The sequence below is a fragment of the Coffea arabica genome, chromosome 9e (assembly GCF_036785885.1).
Source record: "Coffea arabica cultivar ET-39 chromosome 9e, Coffea Arabica ET-39 HiFi, whole genome shotgun sequence".
Lineage (NCBI taxonomy): Eukaryota > Viridiplantae > Streptophyta > Magnoliopsida > Gentianales > Rubiaceae > Coffea > Coffea arabica.
This window is the reverse complement of record NC_092327.1, coordinates 38419134-38433311: the sequence shown is the minus strand read 5'-3', so window position 1 is coordinate 38433311 and position 14178 is coordinate 38419134. Positions and strand designations below refer to the sequence as shown.

Here is a 14178-nt window from a genome sequence, read left to right as displayed (position 1 = left end):
CTTATTTGTAGATTCCTTTCAGATGCTAACTATGAACAAATAATTCATCTTTTCTTCAAGTAAGATTCACTAATGTCTTTTGTCAATTGTATGACAATATAGATTCTTACTAACATTTATGTGCTATAACAGTTTAAGTTTTAAAGATTTTATTTACTTTGCTTTTCCTTCTTTATCAGATAGCACCAATAGATTTTTCCTTTTTAATTTGTCACCTTTTCATTTACCAAGTCATATACTGCAATAAACATCAAAACTTTATCCAATAATCTGCATAGATACACATGACCATTAACAACAAATTATTAGACAAATAAGCAACTACTTATTTAATAATACCACAACACATAAGCTATTAGCTGCAAGCTACAAAGTAATAACTCCAACATCTATCACACACCAATTACAGCAAGTTTTTTAGTCATTTTGACTATAGAAACTATGAGAACTCTCAAGGGAAGGTGATATTGGTTGCCGCAGCATTTGCTCTTCAACATCTGCCTTCATTCTTGAAGCAATTAGTTGCAACATAGGTAGACTTCTACCACTTACTAAAGCACTGTCCAAAACAAATCCCCAACTTTCATGCCTATAAAATTGCTTGAACAAATCATAGATCTCATTTTTTAGCAGAATACTATTTGCTTGAGCTCGTGCAAGAGGTTCAGCTTGCCGATTGTGACAACTATTACCCATAGGAAAACAAGCGCCACCAAGAATTGTCAATCTATTCAATTCTTCCTCCAACTCTAGATAATCATCTTGAACATTTGGAAACCCTTGACTTGCAGCTGCCATCTAAATACAAATAAACCGTACAAAAATGTTAGTTTCAAAAAAAGCTCATCAACCAACAAAGACCTAAATATCTAAGCATAAGATCCTTACCTCTTATCTAGAACTCACATCACATATATATTTTGCTACCTTTAATACAAACACGTCATACCAAGATTAATGCTGTCAAAAGTAAAAAATAACAGATTTCTACTGTGCACATGTGAATCCTAAAAGCAAACTTCCAGTGCCATCTAACTTCAATAAACACAAATTGGATGGCAAATTTTTATCCATAGGATTCTTCACGCGAAACACAACCAAAACTCTAATAAAAAAATGATGTGTCAATGCAACACAATTAAAGACAACCTTACGTTATTTAACTACTATCAAAGAAAAAATATGTTTAAATAAGCTATAATTTTAACCTATTCATTAAATGCTTATTTCAACCTATCCTCTAAATATAGACCTTAATTAGCCAATTAATTTCGTAAACATCTTAGTTATCAATATATTTACCAATAGATAAGTCACACAAATAACAAATATAATGTATAAGAAAATAATATATTACATTAATTTTAGATATCTTAATGATCTATTGCCATTTTTTTGTTCTAATCAATTCTCTCTCTTTTACATTTCAAATATCCATCCATACTAATTAAACTCAAAACAACTACATATTACAATATTTATACAAAACATTGGATTTATATTTAAAAAAATTCAAACCTTAATTCAAATCCATCCCTCTTCTCTTAATTTCATATTCCAAAACTAAATTAAAATTTGAGATTCAAGTTTTTTCTATTTTGCATTATGAATGTTTAATTAAGAACAAACTCTCCCATTCTATGTTTATATCCATAAATAAACACTTAGTTTAATATGCCTTTAATAAGTAATTTATAACAAGATTAATACTTGTCAAAAAAATCCTATTCCAAATGCTTTGGTATAAAATACAATTATACAGCGATACAAATTTCCAAACAAAAAAATTAAAAATCTTGTTTTATCTAAACATTACTAAGTATAGCTATCTTATTTCCAAAGAAATATTATTCACTTTAACTATTATTCATTAACCTAAGTTTTATTACAATAGAATTTACTACATTTATTCTACATACTATTAATACTTTCTTTTTATCATACAGAGTTATACATGCTTACAACATACAAAATGCACAATTTATTCACCACTTATATTCATATACGACATTCGTTCATTAAATTTATATTAAACATTAATGATCTTCTTTCCCAACCTTTGTATATCCATAGTCAATTACTAATATTCATATAACACTCATAATAGAACAAAATACAATTTTTTCAAAGATGAGCTGGCACAAATCTTGCGCTGCATCGGATTGCCTTTTTTTTTTGTATAGAATTCTTATAACCTAGTCTGGCCTAAGCTAAGGCTCTAACAACCATCTCCGCTGCCGTTCTCAATGTCTCGTTCAGCTCTAGTCCGAAGCCACTCCACAATGTCTCCAAACACGCGCTCGACATCCTCGTCAGACTCACCAACCAGCTGGTGCCACATGCCGGGATATATGTGGATGGTCTTATCCTTACTGGCAGCGCGTTTGTACAAATCCTCCGCACACGCGGGGTCGCATATTTTGTTATCACCACCGTGCACTATCAGAAGTGGCACCGTCACCTCCTCAAACCTGCCTTGCAATTCCCTGCTCAACCTCAGCAGTTCCTGCGCCGTGGCAGCCCGTGGCATAGCCAATGGCCTTTTTGGGCTTGCCACTGCTAACTTCCTCTTCCACTCCACCTTTGATTAACCAAAATGAACAAGAAATACGTGATGAAAACTTCGATTACTTGAAAAATTTTATGCCAAATCGGCATTTTCAATGAAACCCATTTCTTTTTCATATAGCTCGTATGATCATATGAACCAATAAGAGCATGCCGGACAAGATTTGTTGCTTGTTATTAACTTCATAAAAAGGGTACTAAATAAGTGTAAAGTTTCAAATTTACCTACAAACGAATGACGCTACTCGATTGGGTGTGTTCGACTTGTTAAGACTCGTTGGAACGACAATTAAGTCAGACTCCGATACGCTTAAAAAAATCATTAACAGAATCAAATCAAGCTTTAATGTTATAGTTTAGAGTTGTTTATAACCTAATTATGCAGGTCTAATTCATAAAATATCACTTTGTATTCGTAATAGCGTGCGTCTATTTTTTTTCTTGCACAGAAATGATCAATGTACCTAATCACCAAAAGGAACACAATATCATGCGAAAAACTAACAATTACTCCGACGAGGTAAAAGAGAAATAATTGCTAGAACACAATTGCTGAAAAGGAATCAAAATTACTAGGGAGTAGTAAAACAGTTGCTCTAAAAGTTTTCACGTAAGAATCTGACCTTGAAGGAGACCTCAGGAATCCTCCCGCGAGTGGGGATCACAGGCCAAGTGGGAACCACAGCGGCAACGATGGGAAGAAAATGCTCCAGCGGCCACGGCGGCTTAAACTTGTCGCTGACGCCACACATAGCTCCATTCAAAACGATGCCGTCGTACGGCCTTTTCAAGTCCTTCCGGAGGGTAATCAAGAGCGCAATCGCCCCACCAAGCGACTCCGAGTACAGAAACGTCGGCCAATCGGGAGGCGCATGGCGTTCACGGAAGTCATCAAAGAAGGCTGCGCAGTCGTCGACGACGGGATTGATGTCGGGAACGTGAGCCTGGAGACCCTCCGAGAACCCGTGGCCCTGGTGGTCGATAGCGCAGACCGCGAATCCCTGTTTGGCGAGATGGACGGAGGTGAGCTGCACGAACCAACTGGACTCGCAGGTGAAGCCATGGACGACGCAGACGACGCCGAATAGGGGCTTGGCAGAATCGGGAAGTGGGATCCACCATTGAGTAAATAGTTTAAGGCCACGAGGATTCGTGATGAACTCGGTGCCATGAGTGACCTTATGGCGAGCGTAGAATTCCTCCGGAGTCAACGACCCAAATGGGCTCTTCTCGTTAGCTTCCGCAACTGGGTGCAAGGACATTATCTTAGTTTCTTGCTTTCTTTTGATGATTATTTTGTAGGGGACGGAGGTTTCTGGCCGTTGAGCGTGGGGCGTGGAGTATTATATGCTAAGCCAACGCCCCCCGCCCCCTCTCTCTCTCTCAGTTGCTTGGAAACTCTGCTGCAAATGCCCTTTTTTTCCTACTGATGCATGCTTAAACATTAAGCAGTGTTTTGAAAACCGGATCGGATCGGCCGGTTGAACCGCAAATCGGTCATGGCACCGGTTCGATTTTATGTTAGTGTTGATTTTGTCAGAAAATCAGTCAAATTCGATCAAAATCATGAAAATTGCTGAATCGGATCGGACCGGATTGAACCGGTTTTCAAGTTTTCCCCCCCCCCTCCTTTTTTTTTTAAAAGTTTTGCAAAATGCTTCTATCAAGACCTTTGCAATACAAAACCAATATAGTAACCATTGCACCATCACATCTTATTTGTTTTTTTTTGATAACTTATATATAAATATATATAACAAACATCCATATTTCTTTTTTCCATTTTTCCTACAAAATCTCATTCTTTCATGACTCTTTTTTTTTTTAATCTTCAACACACACACACACACACACTCTCTCTCTCCCCTCTTTTTTTTGTCACTCTCTTTTTAATCAAACCTCTTTAGTTTTTATTTATTGATGTTTTCTTCCATCTTTTTAATTTTGTTTTTGTCCATTAAATTGAAAAAAGTTAAAAAAGAATTATTTTTCTTTAACCCAAATTATTTAATGCTACAACCACTCATTTTTTGTTTCTTATCAAGTTTACATTTCTATTTTTGATTCTCTTGACTTCTTCGAACTGCAAATTTTTTTTTTAAAATTGCAATCTCTAAATCCCAAAGACGTAAATTAAAATTTAAGTTCACAATGTCAAATTCTCATAGACTTGAATTTCGTATAATTTCAAGATATTGTGATATTTTTGGATTGGATTTAAGATTATTTTGGTAAATATAATTGAAATTGAAATGAAATTTATTTGTTTTAACTTATAATTTAAAAATTTTATTTTTGAAAATCCAAGTTATTCAAAAATAGTAAATTTTTCATCATATAAAGTTTTAAATTAGTCTATTGCATGTCTTATTTTGTGCATATATATATATTTATATAAATTATTTTTTTAAAAATTCATTGAACCGGGATTGAACCGATCCGACCGATTAAATCTCGATCCTTTCACTTCATCGATTCAATTGACGGTTCGGATTTTAAAACATTGACATTAAGTGTAGAATTGAGAAAACCAGAGCTGATTTGATAGCCATTGTTGGAAGAATTTTGATGGGGACGGAATCATGCAAAATGTCACCATAAAAGTTGGCCCAGCATCACAAGCTACCAAAAAGAGGAAGGCACTTTTTTTTGACGCGCAAAGGAGGAAAATTCAGACTAAGAACAGGAAGGCACTTTTTTTTTTTAGAATAAGAACAGGAAGGACGAAAATTGATGAGAAAAATGCTTTTTTCATCATTTCATATCTCCCATAATTATTGACGGGACTTCGCACCGTCCATGTTTTGGAGCAAAGATAAAGATGCCCTGGTAAATAGTATACGACTTTATGTGGGTGGACTGGAGTTGCCATCTAAGTAGACCCTTGAGAACATCTAAAAGTTGACAAGCCAGTGTCGCAGAGTTTTCTAAGAAAAAGGCAATAATTTCCATACCCCAGTTTCACTCTTCATCGAGCTTGAATCTAAGCTTAGCTCCATCGCCAGGGCCAATTTGTCATTTTCAATATTCTTGTAGGACTTTAGCACTTGACTTGGAAAAATTTTTAAAAAGAATTGTTGCAGTATTATTTCAAAAACTTTTAATCAGTTAAATTGATAGGTCGCAATTCTGTCATTTATTTTATAATTAATTCCCTCATATTATCTTATCAAATATATATTAATTGGTGAATTCTATTTACTTTTGGTATTTGTACTGATCACAAGGAATTAGAGCAAAATGTGGTAAAAATGTGCAAATTTTGCACTACAAATGCTGTTTGGCGTGATCGCGTCAACTCAGATCTTAACGTGTTCAGAAGGTGCGGGAAAGATGTGTGACACCAACTCTCATTTGGAAGTTCAACGTGGTGCCCGGAATATTCCATTAATGATTGTTTAATTTGAGTTGACAAAGGTAGTTTAGTAATAATAGGAAACTTACTAATTAGTAGTTTCCTTGTTTGTGGGCGGCGGCTCAATAGGAAAGGAGTCAAATTGGAATTTATGATTCCCAGTTTTATTGGTTAGTTTTTGGGAAGAGCCAGCCGCAGGAAAATGGGGGAGGGAGGGCGGGGGTTTGCTAGTTTTCCTACTATTCCATGGTGTGCCGCAGAGGCAATCAAAAAACTTTAGTCGGTCTTTTGACTTTGTAGTTTTTCCTTATTCTTATTCATTCGGATTTTTCATCTGAATTGAGGACGATGCACTCAACAATTATTACTGCAATTTTGCGTGGGATTATTCCAACAGAGATGAACTAAATCTTTTTTTCTAGTTAAGAAATAACAGAAACTTTGGTTCATCTAAAAATTGTGAGATTGAATTAATTTTATTTATTTCTTTTATTTACTAGTATTTACATATTCTCTGATTGTAGTACTTATGGTGGTTCTATTAATTGAGTATTCAGGACTCGGACGTTGAATTAATTTAGCAATCTAATGTCAATTGGAGCGTTAAATCCGTAATTGTTTAATTGTTTCAAAATAGTGACAATTAGCGTGATTGGATTTGTATCAGTGGAATACGCGGGCTAATCTAAAATAACCCTGATAGTGTGTTATTTGGTTAGAATAGGACTCTTCTAATACGCAAGGCAACTGGGGAATTAAATATTACGGTCGTACCTAGAATTATTTCTCGATTAAAGTAGTGATTCATGGTCGTACCTTAATCACCGACATAGTAAGGAGGAGTTGACTGTCATTGCTTGTTTAGCAGTTATAACTTATTTATTAGTCAATAATTAGAATTACCTTTGCATCGATGATCAATTAGGTGAACCATTGCTGAAATTATTTCTTGGCTAGAGCTTAGTTATTAATTTGGTTTTAATAATTTGCCGTTTAATTTTTAGTTGGTTATTTGTTTTTATTTGCATCGTTTAATTATTATCATTTATATACGAAGACACCCCCTTGTCAGTTTGAATTTCAAAAGAGACAATTATCCTTAGTTCCTGTGAATTCGACCCTACTTATCACTATCTACAGATATTATACTATGTTTGAGTAGGTTTTTATTATTGCACGGCTCGACAACCTATCAATTTTTTAAGTTAAACTGATTAATTAGTTATTTAATCAGTTATTTAACTGATTAATTAATTATTTAATTTATATTGTTCCCATATGTATGTTGCCGACGACGGTATAGACTTTGTCAAAGAAAACGAACTCCACAACATTGTGACACGTCGCACAAAATCACCAGCCATGAAACCACATTTAGCAATCAAGCAGCTCCTTCAGCTAACTCTTTCTTGATCAATTTTAACATGTCCAAAACCTGCATAGTGCAGTCATTTAGACGACAGACGCTAAGTAAAACTTGCAGGAGACAAAAAAGAGGCAAAAGAAAGCAGTGCAGGAGTGAAGTAAGCCTTATGTAGTGTTTCAGTATCTTACAAAGCCCAGCATTTATGTAAAACATAATTCTGCTCACCCCAAAATATGGAGATAGAACTGCTGAATATTGGCGTAGTATTAAGTATATGTTCTCGAGTAGGCATAGAAGTTTGCCCACTTGATTCCCAAGCAAATCAACCTGTACAAATGAAGAAATCGCTGGTCTGTAGGGTATAAAACATTCAAAGCTCATTGTAATCTTGAGCTTTTTTTTTCGTAAAATTCTAATGATATAGGTTCCGTTTGATAAAACTGAATGTGAATTTTGAAGTCTGAATTCTGAAATCTGAATACTGAAACAATTAATTTGCTGAATTTTAAGCACTGAAAAGAAATATATGAATATCTGAATTTTAATGCTAAACCTATTTATACCGTTTGATAAATTTTTATAACTGAATGCTTAATAAGTTTAATTTGACAATTTTACCCTTATATCTTTTCATTCAAAAAAGAAATAGAACCTATGATTTAATTAGTTTAAAATAATTAGGTATAAAAATGACAATATTTATTTTTAAATCAAATTAATATAAAAGATGAAATATATTATATGAGGAGTACGGAGAAAATGTGAAAGTCATTAAAAAAGGAGAAAAGAGAAACTGAAAACCATTAGATAGAAAATATCGAGTTGTTTAATTAGATAAGAATTTTGAACATAATTAACAAATAAGGGTAAATTTGGTAGATAGATAAGATATTTGAAATAATTCTATTGATTCTTATCAGAATTAAGCATTCAGTTAGGATCATTGTACTGAAAAAAATACACACAAGTTCAGCACTGCTTAACAAGTTTGGTAGATAGATTTTCATTTATCAAACACTCGAAACATCTGAATGTCTGAAAAGGTTCAGTTTCAGCGTTTTTTATGTTATCAAACAGACCCATATTCGATTATAGAAAAATATAGTAAACAAGAAGTAAGTTCTGTTTCAAGATAATTGGCAGCTAGTTTTTGAAAAATTCACTTGTGCTTTCAGCTACCTCAGTTTCAGCTAATTGCAAATTGTGGGATCTAGTTATGAAAGCCTTCTTGTAAAGCGACTTCTTTTTTCTTATTGAGGTCGCAAGCTGAGCTAATCCATTTGTTTGATGCTTCAGCGTCTCCACCCTGGAAACAGATTTTTAAAGTCTCATAAGCTTTCTTATGATCCCAAGATACAAATGCTTTCCAGCAAAATAATCAATTTACCTAAAGACAAAAATATTTGCAGACTAGTAGTTTGCAGACACCAAATAAAGAGATTGATCCTTCTTCCTTGGCTCAAATGGAAGGGTGCAACAATGTACAAGTTTTAGAATTCTTTCTTGAGATAAATTAATACGCTGTCTTGGTATAATTATTTATCACTGCAACCCAGGGGCCCTTAGAATTCTATAGTGGGGGCACTGGGACCTTTAAATTTCTATAGTATTCATAGAATTTTAATATAATTTCAAGTGTGTCCCCTAAAATTTTGTGTATCCATTGGTTTATATGCTTCTAATGTTGGCTTTAATTTTGTCTGTTGCTACAACTACTGTAGAAAAGATTTTTTCAGTTATGAATATAGTGAAAAATCGGCTACGAAATAGAATGGGAAACACTTGGATTAATGATTGTTTAGTTCTTTACATTGAGAAAAATATATTTCGTAAAGTTCAAAATGAGAAGGTTGTAAACCGTTATCAAAATATGAAAACTCGTTGTGAATAATTGTAAATGATTTAGTTTTCTTTTTCAAATAAATAATTATTACATTAATAATTTTGAGTTTGTTTTTTATGTTTTTCATGGAACATATACATCATTTGTACTTGTTCGTGAAATTTTTTTTTTTTGCCTAAAAAACTAGGAAAAAAGTAGGTAAAAAATTTTAGAATGACTTTTGCCCCCACTAAGAATTTTTTTTGGTTTCGCCGCTGGTGCAACCGCCCAAGTGCTAGCAATAACTCTATATAGTAGAGTACTAGGATACTGGTTGAAAATTTTAAAGATCTGAGTTAGATACCTCAAACAATACGATTCTAACTTTCTGTGTAACATTTGCTCAAAATCCACTACTAGTCGCTGAAATCCCACGACAGGGGAGAAAACAGATTGATTTTGTTGAAGCACTTCATTTTCTTCAACTTCATAGGCGTATTGTCCTTTGGAGTCAACCACCTCTGTAGGATATATCAAGGCATGATGATCATCTTCTTTTTGGTCTTTAGCTATGGAGCCTGAACTATTCTCCATATGTAGTACCGATGCCTTGCTTTCAAGCAGTTTATCTGATGATATTTATAATAATTCGCTCTTTGTACTGAAAGTTCTCTCAACATCATATGACAGTAATTCCATACTGTAATGCTCAGCCACCTCAACACAACGATCTCTGAGTTCCTTTGTCTGATTACTTGTGTTCACAATTTCCTCTTAATTGCAGTTCCTAAAATAGGAGTCAGGCTTTTCAATTAGGTTTTGCTCTTCATACATATCCAATTTTGTAGAAGGAAAATCTTTAGAAATTTGCATCCGGTTCCATGTTTTGGATTGTCCAATGGGTAACACAAAATTCTTTCACCAATTCAACCAAGACAAACTGATATATCTCCTCTTTTACTAGTATCTCAATGTTATAAGCATCTCTTTCTGTTCTCAATGTATTGAAAAGCTCTCCAAAGTACACTATATAAAGTCCTCTTTTAATAGGCTGCCTACAGTCTCTGGCACCATGTCACTGCTGTGGAGGTTATCAATCAAGGTTTCAAAACCTTCAATTTCTATTTGAAGTTGCCTTATAACCAAATTGCCACTCTTCTCAATACATTGCAATGTCTCACCAAAGACGACTTCCATCAGCTCTTGCTTCAGAAGGTAATCATCAGCATTTTGTTAATGTTCGTATCCAATTCAATAACTGTTTCCTGAAAGTAGACTGAATATACATTCTCCCTAATAGAGCTTTCCGGGTAATGCTGCAAAATTTCGCATGCAGTTTCTTCTTCAGATTCGCCTACCTTCTGAATTTGAAGATCGTTTATTTTGACTCCATGATCATCTTCGGAATCATTCAAAGACAGATTATGACTACCACCTCTAATGAGGCTCTTGTTGTTTTCATTCAAGAGAGCAAGGTCTAAGTTTTTTGCAAAACATACAAGAATTAATAAGTAGATTTCGTCAATGATGAAGCTCTGCAATTTCAGATCATCCCTTTCTTGCTCGAGTTTCCTTATTTTATTACTCAAGTCTACCCCACTTTCTGCATTTATGTTCTCATTAGCTGTTCTATCAATCTTTGTCAAACTTGCCTCCAAAACTGTTGTCTTATCACAAAATCCTTTATTATATCCTAGATAACCGTCCCACATCATAAGATTGTCCAGTCTCTCAATAACTTTCCGTATTCTACTTTCCAGTTCATCAGGATCCTTGTCTCTCTTAATAGATGAGGTCCCCTTCCTTCGAAGAACTTCTCTTGCTAGCCAATTCCACTCTTCACATTCACGCTGTTTCTGAATAAAGGACTCATGATTCTTTACCATCTTTGAAACTGTTAGGAGAATATCAGTAGTCTTGTAGATAATAAGTTAGTAAGGGTATTCTTGTAAATAGTTGGTTAGGTTTGTACTCCTATAAATACTAGTTGGTCACTCATAATACGGTGACTAGATGTTTTCCTCCCAAGATACCTGTTAACATGGTATCAGAGCAAGAGTCCTAAGGTTCAGGTTAAACATCTAGCAAAAGTATTGTTCACGCCGCACTGTTCATCGCGGCACTGTTCACGGCGCACTGTTCACGCGTACTGTTCGTCTCGAGTTTTGACCCTTTCTTGGGTTTGAAGTGCTATTCGCTATGGCTGAAAGTTTATCAAAAGGTATTGTGACGTCCACTAATATTATGCCAATGGTGATGCCTCAAATCACAAATTGGAAGCTGAATGATACCAATTATCAACAGTGGTCAAAAGCTGTTAAGATTTATCTGACAGGCTTAGGAAAGCAACGTTATCTCACAGATGACTCTCCTACGGAGGGCAGCAAGAAACTAATGTGGATTCAAGAGGATGCTTAAATTCTTGGAGCAATATGGAATTCTATAGAGCCACGAATTGCTTACATGCGTTCTCCTTGTGAGACAACAAAAGAAGTTTGGGATTATGCCCGATTATTATATTGCAGTAATCTCTCACGGATGTATGATATTTCTTTGGAGTATTTTCAGTTGCAACAAGATAACAAGACAGTAACTGAATACTTTGCTGATCTTAAGCGAGTCTCAGAGGAATTAAATGTTGTAATGCCTTTCTCAAGTGATATCACGGTTATGCAGAGGCAAAGAGAACAAATGCTTGTGCTCAAATTCCTGGCTGGTCTCAAGCCAGAATTTGAACCAATCAAATCTCAAAATTTAGCAGGTGAACAATTACCATCCTTTGCAGAGGCGTATGCTTGGGTCTTACGTTCTGCATCTAAGGACAATGCACAGGGTGATGGTGCTCTAATTATTGACAAATCTGCTTTAATTGCTAATAACAATCGGACAGAGCAATTTAATTTTGGACGTGGCTCTCGTGGAGGAAGAAGTAGAGGAGGTCATGGGGGTCGTGGAGGTCGAGGCACCCGTGAGTGCAATCATTGTGGTTTAAAGAATCACACTCGTGATACTTGTTGGGATTTAAATGGAAAATCACCTCGGTTTGTTAATACGGTTACCACTGACCAAGCTGAATCAAGTTCTTTAGCACAAGGGTCTCAGAAGACTGTTACCATATCTGAGAAAGATTATATCAAATTTCTGCAGTACCAAACTGTAAATCACGCATCTCTTCCCTCTACTTCTGTAGCACAAAAAGGTAATGCTATGGCTTGTCTCTCCACATAATCTAATTTTGACTCATGGATCATTGATTCCGGAGCTACTGATCATATGTCAGGTACCTCTAGAAATTTTTCTAATTTTCAAGAGTCTACTTCCTTCCCTCATGTTACTTTAGCTGATGGATCTACAACTAAAGTTAAAGGACTAGGCACTGTAGAAATTAACTCATCTCTTCTGCTGCCTTCTGTTCTTTACGTTCCCAATTTACCTTTTAATCTAATGTCCGTTAGTAAGTTTACTAAATCTCTATAGTGTTCAGTTATTTTTTCTCCTGATTTTGTTGTTATTCAGGATTTGAAGACAAAGAGGACGATTGGTGGAGGACATGAGCATAATGGTCTTTACTTTCTCAACTCTAATGGTCCGATTGCGTGCCCTGCTACTGTTTCTCTTCTTGAAATTTACTGTCGTTTGGGTCATCCGTCTCTACAAAATTTGAAGAAGTTGGTCCCTACTTTGAGTCAGTTGTCTTCATTAGAATGTGAGTCTTGTCAATTAGGAAAGCATCATCGTGTTTCTTTTGCTCCTAGGGTCAATAAACGGGTTTCGAAACCCTTTTTGTTAGTTCATTCTGATGTTTGGGGTCCTAGTCGAGTAACTTCAAAGTTAGGTTTTAAATATTTTGTAATCTTTGTTGATGATTTTTCCAGAATTACATGGCTTTATTTAATGAAAAATCGTTCAGAACTATATTCCATTTTTTGTGCATTTGTTACAGAAATAAAGACTCAATTTGGTGTGCATGTACGTATACTTCGCAGTGATAATGCGAAAGAATATTTTTTCACTCCTTTTGATACCTTTATGACTAAGTCCGGTATTTTTCATCAGTCCTCTTGTTCTCACACTCCACAACAGAATGGAGTTGCTGAAAGAAAAATTGATGCCTTTTGATGCAGTTTTAACTGCATGTTATTTAATTAATCGCATGCCATCCAATATTTTTGGAGGCCAACTACCTCACTCTATTCTTTTTCCTCAGGATCCTATATTTAAATTACCTCCTCGTATTTTTGGTTGTGTGTGTTTTGTTCATCAGCTTGCTCTCGGGGTGGATAAATTAGATTCTCGTGCCATTAAGTGTATTTTTCTTAGGATACGCACGAGCGTAAAAGGGGTATAGATGTTACAATCCAGTTTTAAATCATTTTTTCACTTGTGCTGATGTTATTTTCTTTGAATCCACTCCTTATTTTATGAAGCAAGGTATGTCTTGTGAGTTAGACCAGTGTTCCTCTTTTCCTCCTCCTGTTTTACCAGTCCCTTCATCTTTATTACCTGAGTTATTTGGTTCACCAGATTTCACCACTCGATTATCTCGTCATCATCCTCAAGTTTATTCTCGTCGTTCCATGGTTGAGAAAGTTCCTGATATGCTACGCACTTCACCAATTAACTCTCAATCTTCATATCCAGGTATGACGCCCTCCTGTGAGTTAGATCTTCCTATTGCTTTACGTAAAGGTAAGAGACATTGTACTTCTCATCTTATTTCTAATTTTGTCTCTTATTCTCGTATCTCTCTGTTATATTCTTCTTTTGTTGCATCTCTTGATTCGGTATCCATTCCTAAGTCTATTACCCATGCTCTCAATGATCCTGGTTGGAGGTTTGCTATGCAAGAAGAGATGCTTGCTTTGGAGAAAAATGGTACTTGGGATCTTGTCCATCTTCCGTCGGTAAGCCGGTTGTTGGTTGTAAATGGGTGTACACTATAAAAGTACAACCTAATGGTTCTATTGATAGATTGAAGGCTCGTCTGGTAGCTAAAGGATTTGCTCAGGTGTATGGAATCGATTACTTTGAAACATATTCTCCTGTTGCAAAGATTATCTCTGTTCG

General features: G+C 35.2%; 2 protein-coding genes across 3 annotated transcripts; one reads left to right on the top strand and one right to left on the bottom strand.

Annotated features, from left to right (window-relative positions):
• Nucleotides 1-236: 236 nt before the first annotated feature.
• Nucleotides 237-3984, bottom strand: LOC113709406 (caffeoylshikimate esterase-like). Of its 2 annotated transcripts, none has more exons than XM_072066293.1 (2): nt 3192-3984; nt 237-798 (listed from the first exon to the last, which is right to left on the bottom strand). In XM_072066293.1, exons 1-2 carry the CDS (start codon nt 3828-3830, stop codon nt 418-420), a joined length of 1020 nt encoding a protein of 339 aa, XP_071922394.1. In that variant the 5' UTR covers nt 3831-3984; the 3' UTR covers nt 237-417. The 2 variants fall into 2 exon arrangements, with proteins under 2 accessions (XP_071922394.1, XP_027087963.1); XM_027232162.2 differs by lacking the exon at nt 237-798 and adding an exon at nt 2015-2581.
• Nucleotides 3985-11574: 7590 nt separating this feature from the next.
• Nucleotides 11575-12339, top strand: LOC140014717 (uncharacterized). Its single transcript, XM_072065820.1, has one exon. The coding sequence runs from the start codon at nt 11575-11577 to the stop codon at nt 12337-12339; it is 765 nt and encodes a 254-aa protein (XP_071921921.1).
• Nucleotides 12340-14178: the final 1839 nt, after the last annotated feature.